This window comes from Trichosurus vulpecula, chromosome 1 (genome assembly GCF_011100635.1).
Source record: "Trichosurus vulpecula isolate mTriVul1 chromosome 1, mTriVul1.pri, whole genome shotgun sequence".
Lineage (NCBI taxonomy): Eukaryota > Metazoa > Chordata > Mammalia > Diprotodontia > Phalangeridae > Trichosurus > Trichosurus vulpecula.
This window is the reverse complement of record NC_050573.1, coordinates 461,516,972-461,542,856: the sequence shown is the minus strand read 5'-3', so window position 1 is coordinate 461,542,856 and position 25,885 is coordinate 461,516,972. Positions and strand designations below refer to the sequence as shown.

The following is a 25,885-nucleotide window of genomic DNA, read 5'->3' as shown; positions in this document are numbered from 1 at the left end:
GTTTTGATTTGCATTTCTCTAATCAATAGTGATTTAGAGCATTTTTCATATGCCTATAGATATCTTTAATTTCTTCCTCAGAAAACTGCCTGTTCATATCCTTTGACCATTTCTCAAGTGGGGAATGGCTTTTATTCCTATAAATTTGGCTCAATTCCCTGTATATTTTAGATATGAAGCCTTTATCAGAAACACTGGTTGTAAAAGATTTTCTCCCAATTTTCTGCTGCCCTCCTAATCTTTGTTGCATTGGCTTTGTTTATACAAAAACTTTTCAATTTAACATAATCAAAATTATCAATTTTGCATTTTGTAATGCTCTTTGTCTCTTGTTAGGTCATGAATTCTTCCCTTTTCCCATAAATCTGACAGGTAAACTATTCCTTGCTCTCCCAAATTGCTTATAGTATCAGCCTTTATTCCCAAATCATGAACCCACTTTAACTTTATTTTGGTGTACGGTGTAAGATATTGTCTATGCCCAGTTTCTACCATACAGAGATCACACAAGTGGGAAATGGACCTGCATGTACAAAAATATTTATAGCAGTTCTTTTTGTGGTAGCAAAGAACTGGAAATCAAGGGGATGCCCATCAATTGGGGAATGGCTAAATAAGTTGTGGTATATGAATGTAATGGAATAGTATTGTGCTATAAGAAATGGGGAACATACAGACTTCATAACAACCTGGAAAGACCTACATGATACGATGCTGAGTGAGGGGAGCAGAACCAGGAGAACATTGTACACAACCACAGACATATTGCTCCTATGATGACTAACTTCGATAGACTTGGCTCTTCTCAGCAATACAAGACTCAAAGACAACTCCAAAGGACTCATGATGGAAAGAGCTATCTACATCCAGAGAAAGAATTACAGAGTCTGAATACAGATTGAGGCAAACTATTTGCTCTTTTTTTTTCTCTTCTCTTTTGGTTTTGTTTCTTCTTTCTCATGATTCATTCCATTGGTTATAATTCTTCTTTACAACTTGACTACTGTGTAAATAAGTGTAATAAGTAGGTATATGTAAAACATATATCAGATTCCATGCCATCTTGGGGGGAGGGGGGAGGGGAGGAAAATTTGGAACTCAAAAACTTGTGGAACTGAGTGTTGTAAACTAAAAATGAAAAAATCTAACAAATTTTTAAAAGCAAGGAAAAATTCAAACCAAACTATACTTCACAAAAATAATAATAACCACCTAAATTTATTTATTACTTTAAGACCTACAAAGTTCTTTCCTAACAAAAGCCCTGTGAAACGGGAGATTTCAGGATTCTGAATTGGAAGATTTTGCTTCTCAGCCTAGATTCTTGTTTCCAGAAGTCTGAGGGAAGGGATTATGCATGAAAGAGCTGTAAGATTAAGAGCTAGAAGGGCAGTCAGAGGCTATTTACTCCAACCTCCTAGAAGTATAGTAATGAATACTGCATAACCAAAATCTTCTTATCAGTAGGACCAGTAAGACTAAGAAATTTAGCACTGAATTGCTATAGCTGCCCCAAAATACTTAATTACACTCAAATCATCATAAATAATTCACTGCCATTTCCCTACTGCAATATATCTCAAGTCTTCCTGCCTCATCTTCCCTCAGTTCACTCCATCCCCAACACATAGCTGAGAAAGTGAGCTTCCTCGGGTGCAGGGCCAACGTGCTCTCTCCCTCTCCTCACAATAAATTCCAGCGGCTTCCTATCATGTCCAGGATCAAGTATATTCTGTTTGGCTTTTAAAATCCTTCACAACCTGGTACCTTGCTAGTCTTTTTATATTTTACTCCCTTTCACAACAATCCAGGAACAGCTGGATTCTTGCTCTTCCCACACAGGACATACCATCTCCTGACTCTGTTTCTGGCTATTCTTCATGCCTGGAATGTGTGCTTCCCTTACTTCTTCTTCCTGGCTTTACTAGCTTCCTTCAAGACTCAATTGATGCTCCCTCTTCTCCTCCATCCTCCCCTGCCCCCCCCGTTAGTGCCTTCCCTCTCAGATAACCTCCCATTATCTTATATGTATTTTGTATGTACATTATGGTTGCTGCTGCTGAACCATTTCAGTCCAACTCTCTGTGACCCCATTTGGGATTTTCTTGGCAAAGATACTGGAGTGGTTTGCCAGATCATTTTTACTGATGAGGACACTGAGGCAAACAGGGTTAAGCGATTTGCCCAAGGTAACACAGCTAGTAAGCGTCTGAGGCCGCATTTGAACTCATGATGAGTCCTCTTAACTCCAGGTCTGGCACTCTATCCGCTGCGGCACCTACCTGCTTCATGTGCATAGTTATTTGCACGTTGTTTCTCCCATTAAGAATGTGCACTCTTTGAAGGCAAAGACTTTGTTTTGGCTTTTCTTTGCCTCCCTGGCACTTAGCACAGTGCCTGGTACATAGTAGGCACTTAATAAATGCTTCTTGCATGACTAAGTTGTGCATGGTACAACTTCTCATAGTCATAGCGTAACACAATCTAACTCCTCTATTTATTCCTACATGTTTATTTCATGTAAAGAAAGCCTGGGTAGTGAATAGACGGCTAGACTTGGAGTTAGAAAGATCTCAGTTAAAATCCTGCCTCTGCTATTCACTAGTTGTGTGACCGTGGGGAAGTCAGTCTCTATGTCTTATTCAGAGGTGTGCTCACAAATGTTTAATGACTAGCTCGGGGTGGCTGAGGGAGAGGAATGAGAGAAAATGTACGCAGAACACATTTTAAAATTTGTTATTTATATTTTATTCATCACCTAAGACTAGACAATCAACCACAAAAAAAAAATCAAGCCCTGATTTGTTGCTTGCCCAGGTGTAAATGCTCACACTGAAAGTTTAACTGCATCACCACTCCACCCAGGCCCTCAGGCAACTCCTGAGGACTTAAAGTCATAGGCAGGCTGTGGTCTGTACTGGTGGAGAAGCTTCCCTCCCAGGCCGTAATTTACTATACAAGAAAATCACAGATCCTATACATTTTTTCAATGTAGAAGTTCTTGGAACATGGACATAAATTTATAGTCTGAACCTGCAAGAAAAATGTTTAGAAAAGGGTCCCCTTTGCCTTTTGTTAACTGCAAAAATAGTACCTCAATAACCAGGTGAGGCAGCTAGGTCGTATAGTGGATAGAGCAGTGGGACCTGGAGTCAGGAAGACCTGAGTTCAAATCTAGCATCATACCCCTATTAGCTGAGTGACCCTGAGCAAGTCACTTGCCCTGTCTACCTCAGTTTCCTCAATTGTAAAATGAGAGTCATAATAGCTCCTATCTTGCAGGGTTGTTGTGAGGATCAGATGAGTTAATATTTGTGAAGTTCTTAACACGGTGCCTGGCGCATAGTTGGTGTTAGCAAGCATAGACAAAAAACAACAGCCAGAACCCTGGTGGCTTCCAATTATTTTTCATTTTCTGTTTTCCTGTAAGACCTCTAGTGGAGAAGGAAATGGCAGATTGCTCCAGTGTCTTTGTCGAGAAAACCTCCAATGGGGTCATGATGAGTTGGACATGCCTAAAACAACTGGATGACAACAATATCATTTATCACCCTAAAGCAGCTGTAACTCCTGTAATCTTAAAGGGCTTGGCATGTAAATGCAATTTTTTCCCAATTAATATATATGAATTGAATATTTTATGACCTCTTATCAATATCTAATTTTTACTGTAAATAGTACTTACTGAAATGGCAGAACTATCAGTAGACAGCTCTACCATAGTCTGGCATCTGTGACTTACCAGCTAAGTTCTCAGAGCCATTTCAGCTTTTTGGACCCCTTATTACTTGTGAAACATGTTTAGTCAGCTTACATATATGCATTTCTAAGTATTTATGAATTTACTTATGAATATAAGATACAGACAAATACACTATAGGAAGTACTGGTCAGCATCCAACTATCTCTTATCATCTACTTCCAAAAAGACCCATGCCTGAGACCAGTGAAAGAGCTCTAGTTCTAGATGTCTCAGCGGGGCAATTCTCTATTAGGAAATAAGCCTTTCTAGTTGCAGCTGTTAGGTGACTTGGTTTGGTTTTGGTGGGGAGGGGGGTTTGAAGGTGAAGGGGGAAATGAGGCAGGCCAGGAATGTGGACTAGATAGAAAGGAGAAGCTGAACCGTTACCCAAAGGGATCATTAGCTGAGAAGAGGTGGATGGTATTGACAATAGGAGAATTGCACTCATCCTCTAAACTAATACTTAGTTCTTGGAAACAGGAAGAGGTCTATGAAGATAGCAATAGAGCAAAAGAAGACAATGGAAACCAGATATTCTGAGACCAGGCACCCTATGCCCAGTGTTGTGTTCTTCGTATCAAGTCTGTTAACATAAAATGAGATAAAAGAGTAGTTTCCTGGGAACAAATTAAAGCATTTTAGGGAGGAATATAAAATATTTTCAGGTCTCCAAGCAAAGCATATGATTTACTCCTATGATCTGGTTAAAGTGTATAAATAGGACATTATATTTTCCTCATATTATACAAAGAATACTGAGATCAGGAATTACCCAGCCTGTGACAGTATTCATAATAGAAAAGCTAATACCACCCAGTAAATTCTATAAACTACAAACTATAAATTAAATCCCAACTGGGCAAACTGACAATGTTCCAGACCTTAGAAATTAAAATGACCCACTATAGCTGGAGTTATAGCTAGAGGAAAAACAAAACAATATGGAGAATGATTAAATACTACTTTCTGGGTTGTTAGTGAGACTTGAGACAAAACACAACAAAAATAACCAAGCTGAAATCCCAAAGCATGAATACATTTTGTTTCCAAAATCTATTTCCTAATCATAGACCTATAAATCTGTACTCTAAATCTCTAGTATCTGATTTACTAAACAGTGGTTATTTTCAGGTGTAATGCCATATATCAACCCATCTAAAATTGTGTGGAATAGGGTCAGTACAGAATATAGTAAATGGATGCCTTTTCCCCCACAGTAAAACAGAAATTCTGGCCTTTATTCAGGCATAACCTGTCACTGGCTCCTGGTTACTTTAGAATTTCTTGACTTGAGGTAATGTAGACCAAGCTCCTGAGTCAGCCAAGCTTCAAATCCAAGTGAATCAAATTGTTTAACCTTTTGATGGTGAAAACTCTATTTGAATCAACTCAAGAAGGGACTATATTTTTCGCTAACATCTCTTGGGGTCAGTTCATGCCAATTTCTGAGAACCCCAGAGCTTTATAAGCATTGGGAATGAAAAAAAGTGGAGTCTGGGCCCAAAGAGTAGGCCTTATCAAGGATATTTCTATTCTGCTATCTCAAAGCACAGTGACTCTAACCAGTAGACCTAGGTCCCAGGAATATGTTTTAACCTTCATGTCTCAGGAATAAATTTCAACATTATTTGAAGCAGTGACTAGGATGTGATTGTGCTGTGGGGATCAATTACGAAGGTTCATGTAATTAGTGCTTATTAAAAGTATGCCTACATCATACACAATGACATACTTGAAGTGACTTCACCATAACATTGTATGAACTCTAGATCACTCATACTGTTGAGATGTACCAAAATGAAATATGGTACTAAATCTCTGTCTTGGCTCCAGGTCACCACAGGTAGGGTGGTCCTATTACTTCCACTGCAGTTTATAAAAATGAACAGTGGCTTAACTTATATCTAACCAATACTCGATTAGCATTTCTACTTAGCAAATTCCCTAAAAACTTCTCCACAGACTTGGATTTCACTGAATATCAAGCCAAAAGTGAACAGAAAGATGAGACAGTCTACTAGCAATAAGTATGGTTTACATATATGGATGTATGTGTGTATATGTACACATACAGATCACTACCAGTCTGTCTTCATCTCACTGCTAGAAGAGACATCGCTATCGCTACCTAAGCGAACTGATATCCGAAGTCTTTGATCTGACCCCTGCAATACGCCTCTACCCCAGTGGAACTCACTAGCACTGGAAGGTCACTCTCTTACCTCCATCTGAGGCCCAGTATGTGCTGCCAGAGGACCCCCCAACACAGATGCACACACAGTTCTCACTTTAGCTCCTCAATCACCTTCTGGAGCCTCGACCAAGCTCTCTGCATAATATTCAACTGTCAGAACCCTCATTCCTTATAACATATGAGACATCACCCCCAAGTCTCATCCATACTCCTCTGCCAGGGAACTCCCAGAACCAGAATCACCCTCCTACCCAGTTGGAAGCCCATGCGGGAAGCAGATGGTAAAACAATAGGGAAAAGTCCCCACAGAAGGAACTGAATCAAGGGGATGTGTCACTGGCACCTCCAGTTGGAACTTGGTATGCAGTTTCCACTATTATATTATATTCTGTAATAGTCATGGTGGAGTGGAAAGGCATGGGAGAACTGAATTCCAGTTCAAGCTCTTTGTGGCTGTGAACAAGTCACTTCTCTGAACCTCAGTTTTGTAGTCTGTGAAACGGGGACAATGCTGCCCAGAGGATTGTTGTGAGGAACTGTACTTTGTAAACTGTGAAGCACAATGAAAATGTGAGCTATTACTATTACTTTTTGGTTATATTGTAGTTTAAATTGATATTTTTGAGATAATCTGGGAGCCTAACCACCTTTTACATTATTTCTCTGGGAACGTGCATGCCTATTTTCCAATTATTAAGTTATAGATCTACTCTTCTAGCAAACCTATTTTTAATATGTATATACATATACGTGTATATATATACACATATATATAAATTTTTTCTAGTTAAGGGTTCCTCCCCTGCCACCAGCAAACATGTTGCCTTCCTAAACAAATTCCTAAAACAATTCCAATATCCAATATCCCTGCTAACCATTGTCCTGTATTCCCAGCCAACTCTGAAAAACTGTCATGAATTCTCCCCACTTCTTTCACTCTCTTTTACACTCTGCAATATGATTTCAAACCTTACCACTCAAATTGCTATCTCCAAATTTACAAATGATTTCTTAACTGCCAGATCTAACGGCCTTTTCTTAGCCCTCAGCGTTCTTGCTCTCTAGGCAGCATCTGGCACCACTGACCACCCTTTCTTCCTGGATGTCTTCTCTCTGAATTTTCATGACATCATTCTCTCTCAGCTCTCCTACCTGTCTCATCATTCCTTTTCAGGCTTCCTTGATGATTCATCACCCACGGAATACTCATTGCCTGTGGATGTATCTCAAGGCCCACTTCTGGTCCTGTTTTTCTTTCCTTTCTACACTCTCACACCTGTTGACCTCCTTATTAGCTCTCATGGGCTCAATTACCATCTCTATGCAGATGACTTCCAGATCTACAGATGCAGCCCTATCCTCTTCTGTAAGCTCTAGTTCTGTATCTAAAATTATATACTGACTAGATGGCCCATAGATTTCTCCAACACAACGTGTTCAAAACAGAACTAATTATCTTTCCCCCAAAATTCAACCTTCTTCTGAATTTTCCTATTACTGTCACCATTCCTCTAGTCATACAAGTTCTCAACCTTGGTATTATTTATCCTCAACTCCTCACCCTCCCTCACACCAACCCCACATATCCTATCAGGTGACATATTTTGTTGTTTCTATCTTTCACATACACCCCATTCTCTAACTTCAGGCCTCCATCGTTCCCCACTGTGTCTGCTGCAATAGCCTTCTAATTTACCTCCCCACTTCAACTCTCTCCTCATGCCAATGCATTCTCCACAGAACCAAGGCAGCACAACTGACTGTGCATGTCATCCTCACCTCTTTCAATAATCTCCAGTGCCTCTCCATTTCTTCTAGGACCAAATATGATTTCTAATTGACATTTAATTCTGTTCACAACCTGGCTGCTCCTTCTGCCTTTCCAGTCTTACAACACTCTCTTTAGAAATATTGCAATACAACCGCCCTTCTGGCCTTTTCATGACCCCACGCATCACCTCCACACCTTCAGACTAGCTGTCCTCCATTCCTGAAACGTCTTTCCTCTTTATCTGAGCCTCTCAGAATCTCTAATTTCCTTGAAGACTCAGCTCAAGTCCCATTTCCTTTCTGAAGCCTTTCCTGATCCTCCAAGCTGTGCACATCCATTCAAAATTTACATATGTGAATGCATATATTTCGTGCATGTATATAAGTGTATATACATACAAATATACGCACACATTGTTTCCTGTGTCATAATGTAAGGTCAAGGATTCTTTTACTTTTGTCCTCAGTGCTTAACACAATCCCTGGCAACAGGCTTGTTGATAGATTGAATGATTCTACATTAAAAAAGATAGAATGTAAAAAGGCCTAGATTTAGAGACAAAGGATATAGGTTTAAGCCCTGATTTGGACACTTACTAGATGTGGAATCTTGGGCAAGTGAGTTCATTTTTCTGAGACTTAATTTCCTTAACTGTAAATTGGGAATAATGGTTATCTAGTTTACAGGGTTGTTGTAAGGATCCAATAAAACAGTGCCATAAACCTAAAAATGCTATAAAAGTCAGTTTTCATTTGTCTTCATCATCATCATCATCATCATCATCATCATTTAGAGGAGTGGCATCATACTCAAATAGAAACAGAGCCCACTAATCCATATAAAAGGATACTCGTGGGTTACATATTGATTCCATTTTAAAATGTAGTGTTACCTATGTTTAATTGTATTGTTATTTATTTTGATATTTCCCAACTATATTTTAATCTGGTTCAGGCTGCACTCAGAGTGTTGCTGGCCTATACTACATGCATGCTCTGTATTTAAAACCTCTGGTTTAGATTACTTTTATATGTCAACCCATTCAAGTTATCTTTGGTTTTGTCTTGATTTCTTTTAGAACATTACTACATGAAGGAGTTATTATTTTCACGATCCTCTTAATGGAGGAAATGATGCTTGAGCACTTTTAGATTTACTGAGCAGTTTTTTTTGGGTACAAACCTTCTATTTCTTGACAATCACAAACCTAAGTCAGGGAAATCAAAACACAATGGTTTCCAATATGATTCTCTTTTTGTTTGAAAACTTCTTTGTTTCTTTATTTGTTTTAAGAAATGAGAATTTGACAAACTTTGACCAGAGAGTAAACTTGCTCTTTCTAACTACAAAGGGTCATCTCTGAAGTTTGAGAACCATGGATGGAATGAAGGGGGAAAAAACTATTTGAGGGAGAAGAGGGCACTAAAATTTTTCTTACAGTTCCTGGGCCAAACTCAAGGAAAGAAAATTGGCATGTGGCATATTCTACAGATGGATCGGCCATGACATGCATACAGTTGTTTATATCTGAAATGTAAATGTTTCATTTTGGCAATAAAAATCTCCCTCTCACCCAAAACAGGCTTGGTGCTTTGAAACAAAGTTCCTCCCCACACCCCCTTTCTACTCTGGCAGAACATGAAGTATATGTTCTTATTAGATGGCATCCGAATATAGTGCTGCCAACATGAGACTGAAAAACTTCACCCAACTGACAGGTCTATAGATGAGGCAATGACTTGCTTCATTTTCTTTGTTATGTTATTTTCATCCTGTCCCTTATGGTGTTATGCGAAGCAGGAAAAAAAAGAATCCACTTTTTCTTTGGGGTCTTACAATTTAAACAAGGTCAGCAAACAATTATGATCTAAAATATATCATTAATTGAGAAAGCAGTTAAATAGATGAAATTTCTTGAGATTGAAACATATACCATTTGTTTAAAATCTCATTTTCTAAGGGCCAATCATGGAAAAGCTTCACAGGGAAAAGCAAGTTGCAAGAGTTCGAATGAAGAGTCAGCATCAAAAACCTTGGATTCCTATCTTAGCTTTACTGATTAACACCAATGGGACTTCAGACAAATCACTTCCTCTTTCTGGGACAGTCTAAATAAACATAGCTTCTGTTCTAGAGCATCTTAAAACTGAGAAGTTAGGTCTTGCTAATTAGGATTAGGAATTCTATATAGGTATTCAAAGGCTTATGGGTTTATTGCTGTCAGGGACCTTAGAGGCCATAATCCATATGCCTCATGTTACAGATGAGGAAGCTGAGGTTCAGGGGTTTCACTGTTTTGCCCAATCACACAGGTATAAATAGCAGAGGTAGGATCTGAACCTTTCATCAGAAAGCCAATGCCTTCTACTCAAAAAGCCCTCACTTTTATGGGACATTTTACCTGAAAGTTTATATGGCACTTTTCTTTTAACACCCATAAGGTAAGTCATACAGATATCATCATCCCCATTTAAAGGTGAAGAAAGTGAGGTTCAGAAAAGTTAAGTCACTTGCCTATAGTCACAAAGCTAGCAATAGCTGATGCCGGGAGCGTCCTAATTCCAAGGCCAGGGATTTGTCCTGCAGTCCTGATAGTCTGAGAGTAGAATTTAAGAGTTGTGTGTGCAACTGATCAGGATTCAATCTAGTTCTAGATGTTCACAATGGCCTTTTTTCTTCCTAAAATGGTTTACAGACCAGTTCACTTATATTACTCATCAGCAAAGCCAGAGAGTGTCCCTAAAAGCAAATGATGGTTTCTGTTTCAGTCTTGGGTGGTGTGATCTAAATGGGTATTTTCCAGGACAGTAGCAATTCACCTCACACACTATCCTAGTAACTAATGCCATGTTCCAAACATCAGAATGTCACTGTAGCCTCATTCAGAATATTACTCAGTCTTTCTGTAGTTCTGCTGCTTCAGCACTTGGGGGAAAGTTTTAATTTCCCAGGAGTGACCATGATACTATTTTTGATCCTTAAGCTTCTCCTTATTTCCAACTCTGTGAGAAAGTCTGCAGTACAGTCTAGGAGATACAGCTTAAGGTTTGCCAAATTGTATTAGGTAGGGGAAAAATGTCAATAATTATCAATTTGATGTTGTAAAAGAAATACAAGCTAAAATCCAAAGAAAAGCTGGGGAACCAAGATGCCGCTGCTTATGTTCTGACATAAAGAGATATTCATCTTCTGGAACTGCACTGTTGAGTCGGCTTCAGATTCCAATCCATTTTAAATATCTAAAGCCTTTCAGTTTCTGAAAGTTCATAGCTGGTCTAGGCCAATGCTGGATTTTTGGTTGTAGAAGTAAATTATTAAAGATTTTCATAAGTAATAGCTATATAAACTTGTGTCAAGTTCTTTCCAAGTTTGGAAACAATTCAGCATTACTAAATCTATAAGGCTAGCAAACAGATCTGAATTAGAAGTGGAAAGTAAAGACCAGAATTGTATTCTATAGTGATAGAATTCATTTAATCATACAGTGTCTTGAATTGTTATGAAAAAGTTTATGCACAGACACCTTATTTCCTTAAGTAGAATGTGAATTCTCACATATCAGTTTGGACTCTTTGATTCTAAATCTTAAAAGAAATCAAGTTATGGGCCAAAAAGAAACATAGTAAAGTCTATTTAATTTATTGTTATGCATTACATTTTTATAGGAATTTGAGGTTTGGGGCACACTGCTTAAATGTTTAATTAGAATGGAGTACAGAGCCTCTTCGCTTACTGACAGAGAAGCTATAAAAACCGATGCAGAACTGGTAAATAGAGAAGAACTGTTGAAAATGTAGATAAAAAATGGGTTGAACCTTGTCCTGTTAACCACTGTAACTACTACCCTTGTCCTCCTTCTTCCTTTGTTACTCAACTTTCCCATCATGTGAGCTATACTTCCTTACCATCTGTTCCCTCCCTAGCCTGTTACACACCTGGCTCTCACCCCAAACATATTAATGAAACTGTTTTCTTGGAGATCACCAAAGTCCTTACTTCTTGCTATAATCCAGGCCTCATTCTTCTTGACCTCTCTGCAGCATCTGCCACTATTCATGCTCATTCTCATTCGCTCCCTCCCTCCCTCTCCCTCCCTCTCCCTCTCTCTCTCTCTCCCTCCCTCTCCCTCTCTCTCTCTCTCTCTCTCTCTCTCTCGTCTAAAAATAAATTTTATATAATGATTTTGGTGATTTTGATTAGCACACTTAAAATAAGAGGCAATTTTTAAAAATCCCCCAATTCATTATGAATTCTTGCTAATTCTTGCCTGTTTCAAAAAAATTCTTTTTATCACAGTGACTCATCAGTCAACAAGCCTTTATTAAGTGTCTGCTATATGCTATAGGCACTGTGCTAGGCACTAGGGGAAAAAAAAGAAAAAAACATGAAACTATTCCTCTTTGTGAAGAGCTGACATGGAAGAAGATAATAAGTTCACATTTAAGTATACGCTGAATAAATATAAAGAGGACAGAATATAATAAATACAAATAGTTAAATATAAAGACACTAGTAGTTGAGGGATCTGGAAAAGCTTCCTGTAGGAAGTGGTTCTTTAGCTGCATCTTAAAGGAAAAAAGGGAGTCTATGAAGTGAATATGAGGAAGGCATATGTTCCAGGCATAGGAGAAGGCCAGTACAAAAGCATGAAGTCAACTGATGGAATGCCTGGAACATAATAGGTGCTTGAAAAGGTATAGCTCAAAGGCTAATTTAGCTTTATTGCAAAAGAATTCAAGAGGAAGAGTAAAGAAATGTTGGGGACAGGATGGTAAAGGCTTTAAAATCTAAACAGAAGACTACCAATTTTTTTCTTAGAGGCAATAGGGAGCAACTGAAGTTAACTGAATGGTGGGGGGAGGAGACAGAGCCAGATATATCCTTGAGGAAAATCACTTTGGTAGTTGTATGTAGCAGAGAATAGACTGGGGGAGACTTGACGAAGGGAGACAAACTAGGTTTCTACACTGTTTTGGAGGCAAAAAATATTAGATAAAAAGTCTATAAATTATTTGTAGTTATCTTGTTTACACTGTCCAATAGGTATTTTTTTGAGTTCCTCTGAAATAGGTGTTATGAAAGAAGGCCTGAAAGAAAAAACATGGCCTTCAACCCTATTAGTGAGTTTATGTGTCCAATAAACTTTCTTCTTCTGAAAGCCATAAAGAGAAAAAAAATAGCTTTGTCTTTAGCAAATGGTAAAGGTAAAGGATTGTGGGTAATTAAAATAACAATGAACTAGAACTTTGGTTTAACTAGAATTCTTGCTACTGACCATTTTCATTAGAAATAAGCGAAAGCATCAACAATAGGGATTTAAAATGGAGCGAAACTTAGAGTTTTTATATTCTCAAGTCAGACTCCTAAAACTTCTATCTGAAGTACCGTGTATAATCATATCCGGTGTTCTGTGTCCCAGAGGTACTGCAAGGCTTCCAAATCATTAAAGAAAAATTTGATTATGTCCCCTTGATTATTGCCGCCCCCCCCACCAAAAAAAACAAGAGGCTAATAATTTTGGGGGAAAAAATTCTACAAGAGTAGAAACAAGAGTCAAAACAGAAATTTTATGGTCAATGGAAATTAAATTTCTGTATTTTTAATAGAGGTTTTCTCTATATCCCCATTACTCTGTTTAAATCTATAAAAAAGTTAGATTTTCAATTATGCTTATTAGACAAAATTTTTTTCCAGTACAGAACCACTAAATAGTTTCTTAACAAATCTCTTGAATAAAAATGCTTACTGTTGGGGAACTGAATGATAGCTTCATCCTGCCTAGCAGCATGTCTGCTATGTGGCTGCCAGTCCCAATTCTGGCCACATACCATACCCTTTCAGTGGTATGTGGTCAGTGTGGCTCAAAAACTAAAAAAAATCTGTGATCTCATCTATGTGGACAGTCCATCCGATAGTGCACATCATCACCCATCCAATCCTGCCCATCCTGTGGGATATCCTCCTATTAGATCAACACAGGACCTCCTCCACTCCACCTTCATTAAAAGTATTAGGGGCTTTCCTCAATTTTTCTCAAGGAACGTGGGCTAGCAAAGACATATCGAGAGAAGAGAATAGAAGCAAAGATGTTATCTTCCACAATTATTGCTAAATCATAGAGGGTTTTCTTCCTACAGTTTTAGAATAGTTCATTTGCACCATCCCAAGGAGAGAGGCTGGGACACTAATAAACTACAATGTAAACTCAAGCTGTGACCAAATATAGTTTATTCACAATAACAAAAACATTTTTAATGCCCAAACATAATCTCAAAATTGTCTGAGTTCAGCCAACATGTAGATACATATTCACACACTGGCATACGCTCCTCACACCTTACATACATACATACATACATACATACACACACACACACACACACACACGAAGACTTGCTTTGGAAAGTTTTAGTCAATTTTTTAAAACATGCTTGAACTAATTTTTTTAAAAACCCAAATAGTCGATGTGCTTCCTCGTTTTTAAATACTATTAAACAGATAAATTGGATTACTTTACTATCCTGTGGGCTTTAAGAAATTTTTTTTTATTTTGTTTAAGATTTACAAAGTTTCTTTTTCTTTCTGACAGAATGACCAGAACTGGTACTGATATAATACAAACTTGTCCTTTGTCCCAACTATTTACCAGCCTTATCAAGGTACACAAGGGTTAGCAGTGTGGTTTCTAAAGAAAAATTCCAATGATACAATTTTAGGCTTTTTGAGAAGAATATCTCTCACTCGCATCAAGATTTTTTTCACATATACTTGAGGTAAATGATCTTACAATTGCGTATTTCTGTTGAGTTCATTTTAACCACATATACATTCACATAAAGATAAATGACTATTGAGGTAAGCCTACTATGGGTAAGGTACTTAAAGGCAAAGCTTCGAACAGAGAAAGTGATTAATAATTAAATTTAACAGATAAATGAAAAAGCATCAACCTGGCAAAACAAACACATTTTTACCAAGTCCTCCAGAAAGTACTCAAATAGAGCATGTGAGAAGACTCTAAGTGAGAGTGCTTACAAAACTTGTTTTCAAAGAACATTTTTTTATAAATTTCAGTTTATTAAATGTATGCAAGTCATTTAGTTGTACTTGGCAAATCCATCTCTGTGATTAGCAAAAATAATTCCCACAGACTTAAAAAACCCCATCTATTTATGTAAACTACTTTTAATTTTTTTGCTTACTCTTGAATTTCTAAAACAAAAAAAGTTGATCCTTTTACAGTTACAGTGAGTAAAGCCTGTATAAGCAAATCTGTTGATTTTGCTAATTTAGGTTAGTTTTGAAGAAAAAGGTTGAATTTTTTTTTTAAATGGAAGAATTAAAATTTACATATTGCAAATAGAATGAAAAACTTGTCCTTGCCCAGGTAAAGTAGTCTACTAGAAGCTAACAGAATTTTCTGTTGGAATCCATTTATGCTCAAAAAAAGTATCAGGTTTCTTTTGCTAATAGTTTCATGTCAGTGAATTAAGATCAAGGGCAGAGATAGACCTTAGGAAGAACACTGAATTTCTAAACAATCCAAGATTCTAAAATTCTACTTTTCCCATCACTTATCTCATTTGTTATAAAATTCTTTCCTGAGAATACTGAGAAAGAAAATAATGTGTGATGATTCTAAACCTGCTTTCAAGAATGTAAAGTAATCCAACAGAAACTGGACTGATTCTATGAGACAGCTCGCATGACCAGTCACAGTTTACTGAATGGGGAAGCAAGATGGCATGGTCAGACCTGTACTTTAGGAAGATTACTTTGACAGGTGAGTGAAGGATGGACTGGAGTGGGGAGAAGTGAGGCAGGAAGCCCAAACAGTAAGCTATTTCAATAGTCCAGATGTGAAGCGATAAGGGCCTGTGCTAGATGGTGGCAGTGTCAAAGGAAAGAAGGGGGTACAAGCAAGAGATTTTACAAAGGTAAAATTGACAGGCCTTGGTAAGAGATTACAGGGGTAAGAGAGAATGAAGAGTTAAGGATGACATCCAGGTTGCAAAACTGGGTGACTGAGAGTATGGTGGTACCCTCAACAGTAATAGGAAGGTTAGGATTTAAGAAGAAAGATAATGAATTCAGTTTTGAAAATGCTGAATTTAAGATGTCTATGGGACATCCAGTTCTAGATGCCCAATAGGCAGCTGAATATGTGAGACTGAAGGTCAGCAGAGAGGTTAATGCTAGATAAGCAGATGTGAGTATCATCGTCATAGAGATGATAATTGAATCCATGGGAGCTGATGAGATCACCAAGTGAAACAGAAGAGAGGAAGAAGAGAAGAGGACCCAGGACAGAGCCCTGTGGGACACAGCTGGTTTGGGGCATAATCTGAGTGAAGATCCAGCAAAGGAGATACAGAAGGAGCAGTCAGATAGGTAGGAGGAGAATCAAGAGAAAGTGGTGTCCCAAAAAATCTAGAGAGAAGAGAGTATCAAGGAGAAAGTGATCAACAGTGTCTAAGGCTGCAGAGAGAGAGGTCAAGGAGAATGAGAATTGAGAAAAAGCCACTGGATTTGGCAACTAAGAGATCATTCAAAACCTATGCCTCATCCATTCTCTTCTTTTTTTTAAAAAGGCTGTGATTTCATTGGTATAGAGAACTTCTAAATATGGAAATTCTCCCTACCAGTGAAGGTCAGCACCTTCTCTGCAACTTAGAGAGGCTTAGAGAGTAACCCAGGGCACTGAGAAGTTACATGGATTGTTCATGGTCACAGAGTCAGTATATGTTAGAAACAGGACTTGAATCTAGGTCTTCCTGGCTTTCCTGTGGCTGCCCCTCATTCTCTTCCACAGAGGAAATACAGTCTGATCTGCTAGAATTCCTTAGTAAGACCATATTGGCTGATGAGTATTATCTGATTTTTAAAGGAATTTTAAGCCAAATATTTCAAAGTATAAATAATGTTACAAAAGCATTGCTCAGGATTAAAAAAAATTGTTACATCCTCGACTGCCCCGCACTTCCTCTCTCCCTGCCTCTCTGTGTGTGTGTGTGTGTGTGTGTGTGTGTGTGTGTGTGTGTGTGTGTCTCTTTCTCTCTCTTTTTCTCTCAGCCTCTTCTGGTCCGTGGAGTGCCTGTTAGCACAGGCAGAGGTGTAAAGATGGCTAAGTCTAAGAACCATACCACCCACAAGAAATCGTGCAAATGGCAAAGAAATGGCATCGAGAAACCTCAGTCACAGAGATACAAGTCTCTGAAAGGGATTGACCCCAAGTTTCTGAGAAACACGGGCTTTGCAAAGAAGCAAAAGATGATGGAATTGAATAAGATACAAGCCAACAACATCAAAACCATCAAGGCCCTATCAGAGGCCATCCGGATCCTGAGCATCAAGGTCTCCATGTCTGAGCTCTTCAAGCGCATGAGCACCAAACACACAGATGCAAATGCCGATACCAGGAGCACTGGCCTCAAGATTGCCACCAAATGTCCAGGACCCAAGGTCAGCATTAAACACCCAGGCCCCAAGATCAATAAACCTGACTCTAAGGTTGCCAGAACCACTCAACCAATGGTTGCCAAGGCCACTGATAACAAGGCTACTAAGTTTACTGACCCCAAGACCACCAAGTCTGACCCCAAGCACACCAAATATGACCTGAGGGCTACCAAGTCTGATGCCAAGGTCACCAAGTCTGATAAGGCAACCAAGTCTGAAACCAAGGTCACCAAATCTGGTTCCAAGGCTACCAAGTCTGATACCAAAGTCACCAAGTCTAATCCCAAGGCAAACAAGTCCGAAACCAAGGTCAGCAAATCTGAAGCCCAAATCACCAAGTCTGACCCCAAGACTACCAAATCTGATCTCAAGACCACCAAGTATGATACCAAGGTAACCAAGTATAATCACAAGACAAGCAAGTCTGTGACCAAGGTCACCAAATCTGAAGCCCAAATTACCAAGTCTAACCCCAAGATGACCAAATCTGACCCTAAGACCAACAAGTCTGACACCAAGGTCACTAAGTCTGAGCCCAAGGCAACCAAATCCAAAGTAAAAGCCACCAAGTCTGACCCCAAGGCCACCAACAGTGGTCTCAAAGCCACAAAGGCTAACACCAAGGTCTCCAAGGCCACAAAGTCTGATCCCAAAGTCTCCAAAACCACCAAGTCTGACACCATCACCAAGTCTATTCCCAAAGCAAACAAGTCCGAAACCAAAGTCGTCAAATCTGAAGCCCAAATCACAAAGTCTGACCCCAAGACCACCAAATCTGACTCCAAGGCCACGAAGTCTGACACAAAGGTCACCAAGTCTAACACCAAGGCAAACAAGTTTGAAAACAAGGTCACCAAATCTGAAGCCCAAATTACCAAGTCTAAAGCCAAGATCACCAAATCTGACCCCAAGGGCACCAAAGCCACCAAATCTGAAGCCAAGGTCACCAAATCTGAAGCTCAAATGACCAAGTCTGACCCCAAGACCACCAAATCTGACCCCAGGCCCACCAAGTCTGACAGCAAGGTCACCAAGTCTAATCCCAAGGCAACCAAGTCTGAAGCCAAGGTCACCAAATCTGAAGCTCAAATGACCAAGTCTGACCCCAAGACCACCAAATCTGACCCCAGGCCCACCAAGTCTGACAGCAAGGTCACCAAGTCTAATCCCAAGGTAACCAAGTCTGAAGCCAAGGTCACCAAATCTGAAGCTCAAATGACCAAGTCTGACCCCAAGACCACCAAGGTTACCAAGTCTGATTCCAAGGCAACCAAGTCCAAAGCCAGAGTCACCAAGTCTGAAGTCAAAATCACCAAGTTTGACTCCAAGGCCACTAAATCTGGCCCCAAGGTTACCAAGTCCAACTTCAAGGTCTCCAAGACTGAAGCCAAGGTTACCAAGTCTGATTCTAAGGTCATAAAGCACAGTGATTCCAAGGCTTCCAAGCTCATTGACTCCAAGGCTGCTAAGTCTACTGAGCCCACTGAACCTAAGGCAGGCAAACTCAAAGATACTGGGCTTGATGCTACTACTACTAGCTCCATGTCTTCAAAGTAGATGCTTCAGGACAGAAGGACACATTAAAACCTTAAACCGCTGTTTGTTTTTTTCTCAGCCAGAGTATAATTATTCACTATTTTGTACAAATAAAGGAAATGATGAGTCTTAAGAAAATAAAAAAATTATATCATCTTTCTGAGTATTTTATTCCTTGGCATGGCCACCCCCAAAAAAATAAATACATACATATATAAATATATATATATGTATGCACGTATATATGCACAGATACACATATATGTATGTGTATGCATACACATATACACATTTATGTGTATACATATATATAAAACAAATATACATGCAGATTTCTTAAATGAAATTTAAATGGATTGGAAAACAATTCTGGCAAAATGGCTCTACTGCCATCTGCAGGTTTCTTACAGGAACTGATTTTCAAAGTTAAAAAAAAAACGGGGGTGGGGAGGGGGGGGGGGGCACTATTAAGTCAGGAAAAAAGCAAACCAAAAACAATACAGTCTTTTAGAATTAGAAAGGGCCCTATACAATAATTTAGTCCTACCTCTTCATTTTGTACATGAGTTAATTGAAGCTAGAGATTGTGACATAACTATTTGTTGGTTAACCAAGGAGTCCACCTGACACCTACTCCATGTTTTTTTCCCACTAAATATCTAGGCAAAGTTTACCTCATCTACTTCTTCCCAAAGGCTATCACAACTTGGTCCTAAATGATAGATTGGTTTTTTTTTAAATAGAGATGTTTTTATTCTTTTATTATCAGTTTCAAATTCGTTCCCTCCCCTTCCCTCCTCCTTTATTAAATGAGAAGACAAGAAAAATAAAACCTATAACGAATATGTATAGTTCTGCAAAACAAATTTTCATATTAGCCACATTCCCCCCAAAAGGGTGAGAAAAATAAAGAAAAATATGTTTCAATCTGCAATCTCTGTCAAACAATTCTCTATTTGGTAGTAGGTAGCATGTTTCATCATGGGTCCTCTGGAATTTGTGGTGGGTCATAGTGTTGATCGGTGCTACTAAGTCATCCAAAGTTGATTACAATCAATACTGCTGTTACTATATAGCTTGTTCTCCTGGTTCTGCTCATTTCACTATCATTTCATACAGGTCTCGCCAGGTTTTTCTGAAACTATACCTTTTATCATTTCTTATAGCATGACAGTATTCCATAACATTCATATACCATAATTCATTCAGTCATTCCCCAATGATGGGCATCCCCTCAGTTTCCAATTTTTTTGCCACCACAAAAATAACTGCTGTACATATTTTTTTTTACATATGAGCCCTTTTTGTATTTCTTTGCCTTCTTTGGGGTATAGTCCTAATGGTGGTATTGCTGGTTTTCAAAAAGTGTACACAGTTTAATGGCCTTTGGCGCATGATTCCAAATTGCTTTACAGAATGGTTGGATTAGTTCACATCTCTACCAACAGTATGTTACTGTACCTATTTTCCTACAGCCCCTCCAGTATTTGATATTTTTCTTCTTTTTCATTTTAGTCAATCTGATGAGAGTGAGAAAATATCTCAGAGTTGTGTTCATTTGAATTTCTCTAATTATTAGTTATTGAGAGTATTTTTTCATTTGGTTATTGATAGACTGGATTTCTTCCACACACAAGTCTATTCATATCCTTTGACCATTTATCAGTTGGGGGAATGGCTCTTATTCTCATAAATTTGACTCAGTTCCCTATATATTTTAGAAATGAGGTTTATGAGATATTACTCCCCCAGTTTCCTATTTTCTTCTAATTTTAGCTGCATTGGTTTTGTTTGCATAAAAAGTTTTAATTTTATATAATCAAATTATCCATTTTACTTTCTGTGAACCTCTTTCTTAATCATCATAAACTCCTCTTTTATCCATAAATCTGACAGGCAATTTCTTTCCTGTTCCACTAGTTTGTGCTATCACTTTATATGTCTAAATCATGCATCCATTTTGAACTTATCTTTGTATATGGTATGAGATTTTAGTCTATGCCTAGTTTCTGCCAGACTACTTTTCAGTTTTCCCAACAGTTTTTGTCCAATAGTGAGTTCTTGCCCCAACAGCTGAGATCTTTGAGTTTATAAAACACTACGTTACAGTACTGATTTGCTTCCATATCTTGTGTAGCTAATATGTTCCACCTATCCATCCTCTATTTCTTACTCAGTTCCAAATAATTTTAATGATTAGACCTTTGTAGAATTGTCTGAAATCTAGTACTGCTAGGCTACCTTCCTTCTCATTTTTTCCCTTTGATTCCTCTGATACGAGACCTTTTGTTCTAACTCTATAAAGCAATTCTTTGGTAGTTTGACTGGTATGGCACGGAATAAGTACATTAATTTAGGGAGCATTACCATTTTTGTTATACTGGATTGTCCCAACAATGAGCAATTAACATTTCTCCAATTATTTAGATCTCTTTATTTGTTTAAAGAGTATTTTGCAATTGTGCTCATATAGTTCCTGGGTGTATCTTGATAGGTAGACTCCTAAGTATTTTGGACTCTCTGCAGTTATTTTAAATGGAATTATCTTTCTCCTCCTGCTTGGTTTTGTTGGTAATATATAGAAATACTGTTGACTTGGGTGGATTTATTTTAAATCCTGAAACTTTACTGAAGTTGTTTATTATTTCAATTAGATTTTTAGTTAACAATCTAGAGTTCTCTAGGTAAACCATTTTATCCTCTATAAGAGTAATAGTTTTGCTTCTTAATTTGTTTATGCTCATTCCATTAATTTCTTTTTCTTGTCATAGAGCTATAGTTAACATTTCTAGTACAATACTGAATAAGTAATGGTGATAATGGATGTCCTTGCTTTACCCCGGTCTTACTGGAAAGGCTTCCTGCTTATTATTCCCATTAGAGATAACACTTGTTCTTGATTTTTGATAGATTAATGCTTATCATTTTAAGGAAAGCTCCATTTATTCCTATGCTTTCTAGTGGTTTTTTCTTTAAACATCAATGGCTATCGCATTTTGTCAAATGCTTTTTCTGAGATCTTTGGGGTTATGAAACACTAGGTTACAGTACTTATTTGCTTCCACACATTGTGTAGCTAATATGTTCCACTTATCCACCCTCTATTTCTTACTCAGTCCCAAATAATTTTAATGATTAGACTTTTGTAGAACTGTCTGAAATCTAGTACTGCTAGGTCACCTTCCTTTTACAGAAATAATCATGTAATTTTTATTGTTTTTGTTACTGATATGGTCAGTTACAGTTTTCCTAATATTGAACTAGCCATGTATTCCTGGTAGAACTACAACATGGTCATTGTGTATGATCTTTGCAATATGTTGCTATAATCTCCTTGCTTGAAATTTATTTTAACACTATTCATTGGGAAAATTGATTTATAGTTTTCTTTCTCTGTTTTGATTCTCTCTGGTTTAGGTATCAAAACCATATTTTGTGTCATAAAAGGAATTTTGTAGGACTACTTTACCTATTTTTTCAAAGTTAGAATTAATTGTTCTTTAAATGTTTGATTGAATTTGCTAGTAAATTCCTCTGGCCCTGGGGATTTTTTCTTAGGAAGTGCATTTATGGCTTGTTTAATTCCTTTTCCCTAAAATAGAGACATTTAAGTATTCCATTTCTTGTTCTGTTCTTCTGGGCAAGTTAGATCATTGTAAATATTCATCCATTTAATTTAGACTGTCAGTTTCATTGACTCATCATTGAGCAAAATGGCTCCCAATAACTGCTTTTGTTTCCTCTTCATTGCTTGTGAATTCATCTTTTTCATTTTTATACTGGTAATTTGATTTTCTTTTTAGATCAGGGCTGTCCAATCTTAGGTTTTTACTGAAACAACAGACAACAGATTTTGATTTGCCATTTTAGTGAGAACTCTGTGGTAGCTCAGCTTCATTTACTAAAGCATTTATGTAAATTCCTATGCTTGTAGGCAGGCCGCATAAATCACACTGCAGGCTACATTTTGGATAGCCCTGTTTTAGATTATTGGTTCTTAAATTAGAATGCACTGGCCTTTATTTCAGGGGGTTTGTGAACCTGAAAAGGAAACACACACACACACATATACAATTTTCCTAGCCTCTAACTGAAACTTAGCATTTCCTTCAATTATTGAAAAATATCTTGCTACAGACTTCACTAGATGGTCAAAGAGATCCAGGGCACAAAAAAGGGTTTAAGAATCTCTGGTCCACATGAATAATATAGATTCCAAATAGGGAGGTTTTGTTAGATTCAATCATTACTAGAGTCTCTCCAGCACTAGTATGATGATAATTACTTCATGGGGTTTTCTCATAGGTCAATGTTCCTCTAGGATGGGGATCAGGCATTCCAAACAACCTAGGTTCCTGTATCCTCCCTAGAACAAACCAATGTTCTGATGGAGACCTTAGAACCATCCTAACATCTATGGGATTCCTCAAACAAGAGTTGACCCTAAAGTGAGAATCAGAGCAAATTCCAAAGATGCTTCAAACAGGTGTCATGACATCTAGAAAGTTTGTTTTTATGTCAGATACCAGTGTAAGTGGCACTATATATAGTAAATTGAAGAATAAAAAAGGTTAGGCAGTCACTTCAGACTAATTTGCTGATTTTGTTTTAAGAGGTCTGATAAGGGAGACAGTAATAAGCCAGCATTTTTATATAGTGTTTTAAGGTTTGCAAAGCATTTTACAAATACTATCTAACAACAATCCTGGGAAGTAGGTGCTATTTTTATTGCCAATTTATAGCTGAGAAAACTGAGGCAGTCAAAGGTTAAGTGATTTGCTTAGGGTCACATAACCATTAAGTGACTGAGGCTGTATTCATGTGACAGTATCCAACAGAATGATTTTTAAGTATCAGAATGCATTCTGGATGCCAATAATCCACCAATGAAAAAACGGAAAAATTCACCTCTCCTTCCCCAAATTAATGTGAAATAAAACCTGCATTAGAAAAAAAGTACAACAGTTGTTTTGTGATCTTTCTCACCAGCAAAGCAATTTATAATTTTACTGGTCATTCTAAATGGATCTTATTTAAACAATTTTTTAAAAGAGTACCTATGGATTCCAAAATACAAAGTATTTGATTCTAGTGTTTTGCTATGAGTACAAGTGATGTAAATCCTAGGTATTCCTTGCACATCCCTAGACATGAGCAAATTTGTCTGCTAGGACTTTTGAATAGCTGCCTGTAATCCTATGGTGCTATAATTAAGCCTAGTACCAATACCACTGCCAAAAATCACCAGAGAGGGTGGTGAATGCAGCCAAGTAAACTCTAATTATGGAAGGCAAGTTTCTGAGATGCTACATGCAAGGAACACAGGCAAGATCAGACAGCTTAGACAGGTTACCAAGCCAATATAAATAACCTTGTCAAATTCAGGTCAAGTCACTTTTTGGGCAACAGCTGCCACTTTATTTCTTTCACAGGTACTCTTAAAACATAATCTGGAGCACTTGGCCTAGAATTCAGCACTTAGCTTGTTCCCTAAAAAATAAAATACAGTTACAAAACCTTCACTTTGCCATTCCCACTGCTAGAAAAAGAAGAGAAACCTGAATCAAACCTCTTATATATCCTCTATTTTTATATCCCAATTTCTCCATTCGATGTTCACTCATTCATTCAATAACATTTAAGAAAATAATACTGCTCAATAAGGTACATTTTTGTCATCTTAAAAATATAGTGTGTATCAACGTGGGGGAAGGATATCATTTCGTAAAATCACAATTATAAGAGTCATCTATAAAAAGAACTTAGAAAAGAGTGGCATTATCTCTGGCTTCTAAATATGTAATTTGAAATAAAAGGAATATGGTCATTTCCTGTCTAGTATAATAGGCACAAAAACAAAGAAGGCAATTTAAAATACATATGGATATATTAAACCTTATAACATGAGATAAGAGTAGATGGATACTAGATAATTCCCATGTTTTATTATTTATAGGATTTTTAAATAGCTCTGTAACAAGGTAAATTTATAGTGGGGCACCTAAGTTAATAGTTTATTCAACAAGATAAAATGTGCTAGTATTAGTAAAAGTTGACAGGGGAAGAAAAGTGTCAAAGGACTTTCCCTCCACTATTTTCTTTTGTGAGGTTCAAGGCTTTCTCAGTGTAACAAAGATCAAAGAATTAATATCTTGCACATTTTTACTTTCTGACTTCTCTCTCCTCTGCAAAAAAGAAATAAAGCTGTCTTTATTGGGATTAGGCTACATTCTAATTGCACATCCAATTCACATAACTGGCAGAAGAACTTTATGGATCACTGTGGAAAGCAAACTGATAATCTTGTTGAAACCTCTGAAAGATCTAGTTGGCCTTACCTGAGTACCCAAAGAGGCCGCCATCATGTGAGTCAGAAGCTTAGCAGCAAACATAGAATATCTGGCACAGAAGATATGGGAAAGAATAGCCAGGCTGAGACCTGTAGGAACAGAAGAAACACAAAGCGTTGTTTTAAAATCCATGAACAAACAGCTAGTGTTACTGAGAAAAGCACTGGGGCCATAGAAAAAGGAAGACTGACTAGCTTCTAGTGCTCAGTATTCAGAAAGACTTAACTTCAATAATCTTATACTGGGCCAATTGGTGTACTTTGGGATGCCATCATATTAACTAAGCAAAAAAAGGTAGCTTTCCCAATCAAAAGTTTGTGCTCATCTTTAATTTATGAACTAGGTGAATGGATTATTTTTTGCTTGACATTTTTTATTATTTGGATCAGCTGGTACCTGCGTTGTAAGAGAGGAATCATACTGACACCTTTTATTGTCAGAAAACCAGGTGGCTTGGTTAAATAGAGACATTCAGGGATAGAGATGGTATTTTGCAAGTATAAAATGGTAAACTGTGCTACAAAAACTTACCTATGTTAATTATCCTTTTTGTCTACAGGCAACAGTTATGTAATTACAACAGAGATAATTATGAGTTTTAAAGGCAACTTCATTCAACTAGGTGCCAAAACTATAGATAAAATCCCAATCTCTCACAATTCATTACTTCTCAGCATAAAATTCTAAACTTCTAAATGGTTTAAAAGAATTTAATCACTGTCTTTAAATCTACTCTGTACTCATTTATTCACATTTCAAAAACCAGAGGATGAGGGAGACCTATTCTATTATTTTTTTATCTTGAAACTCCTATTTTAAGGCCACGATTTGAT

At 37.6% G+C, this 25,885-nt stretch overlaps 1 protein-coding gene across 1 annotated transcript in view; it reads right to left on the bottom strand.

The window, feature by feature from the left end:
* The window catches only part of ADGRV1 (adhesion G protein-coupled receptor V1), a 727,941-nt gene that overhangs the window by 419,071 nt on the left and 282,985 nt on the right, over positions 1-25,885 (bottom strand). The window contains exon 83 of the mRNA XM_036763404.1: positions 25,041-25,141. Coding sequence (XP_036619299.1) covers positions 25,041-25,141 — 101 coding nt within the window. The remainder of the gene's footprint in view (positions 1-25,040; positions 25,142-25,885) is intronic.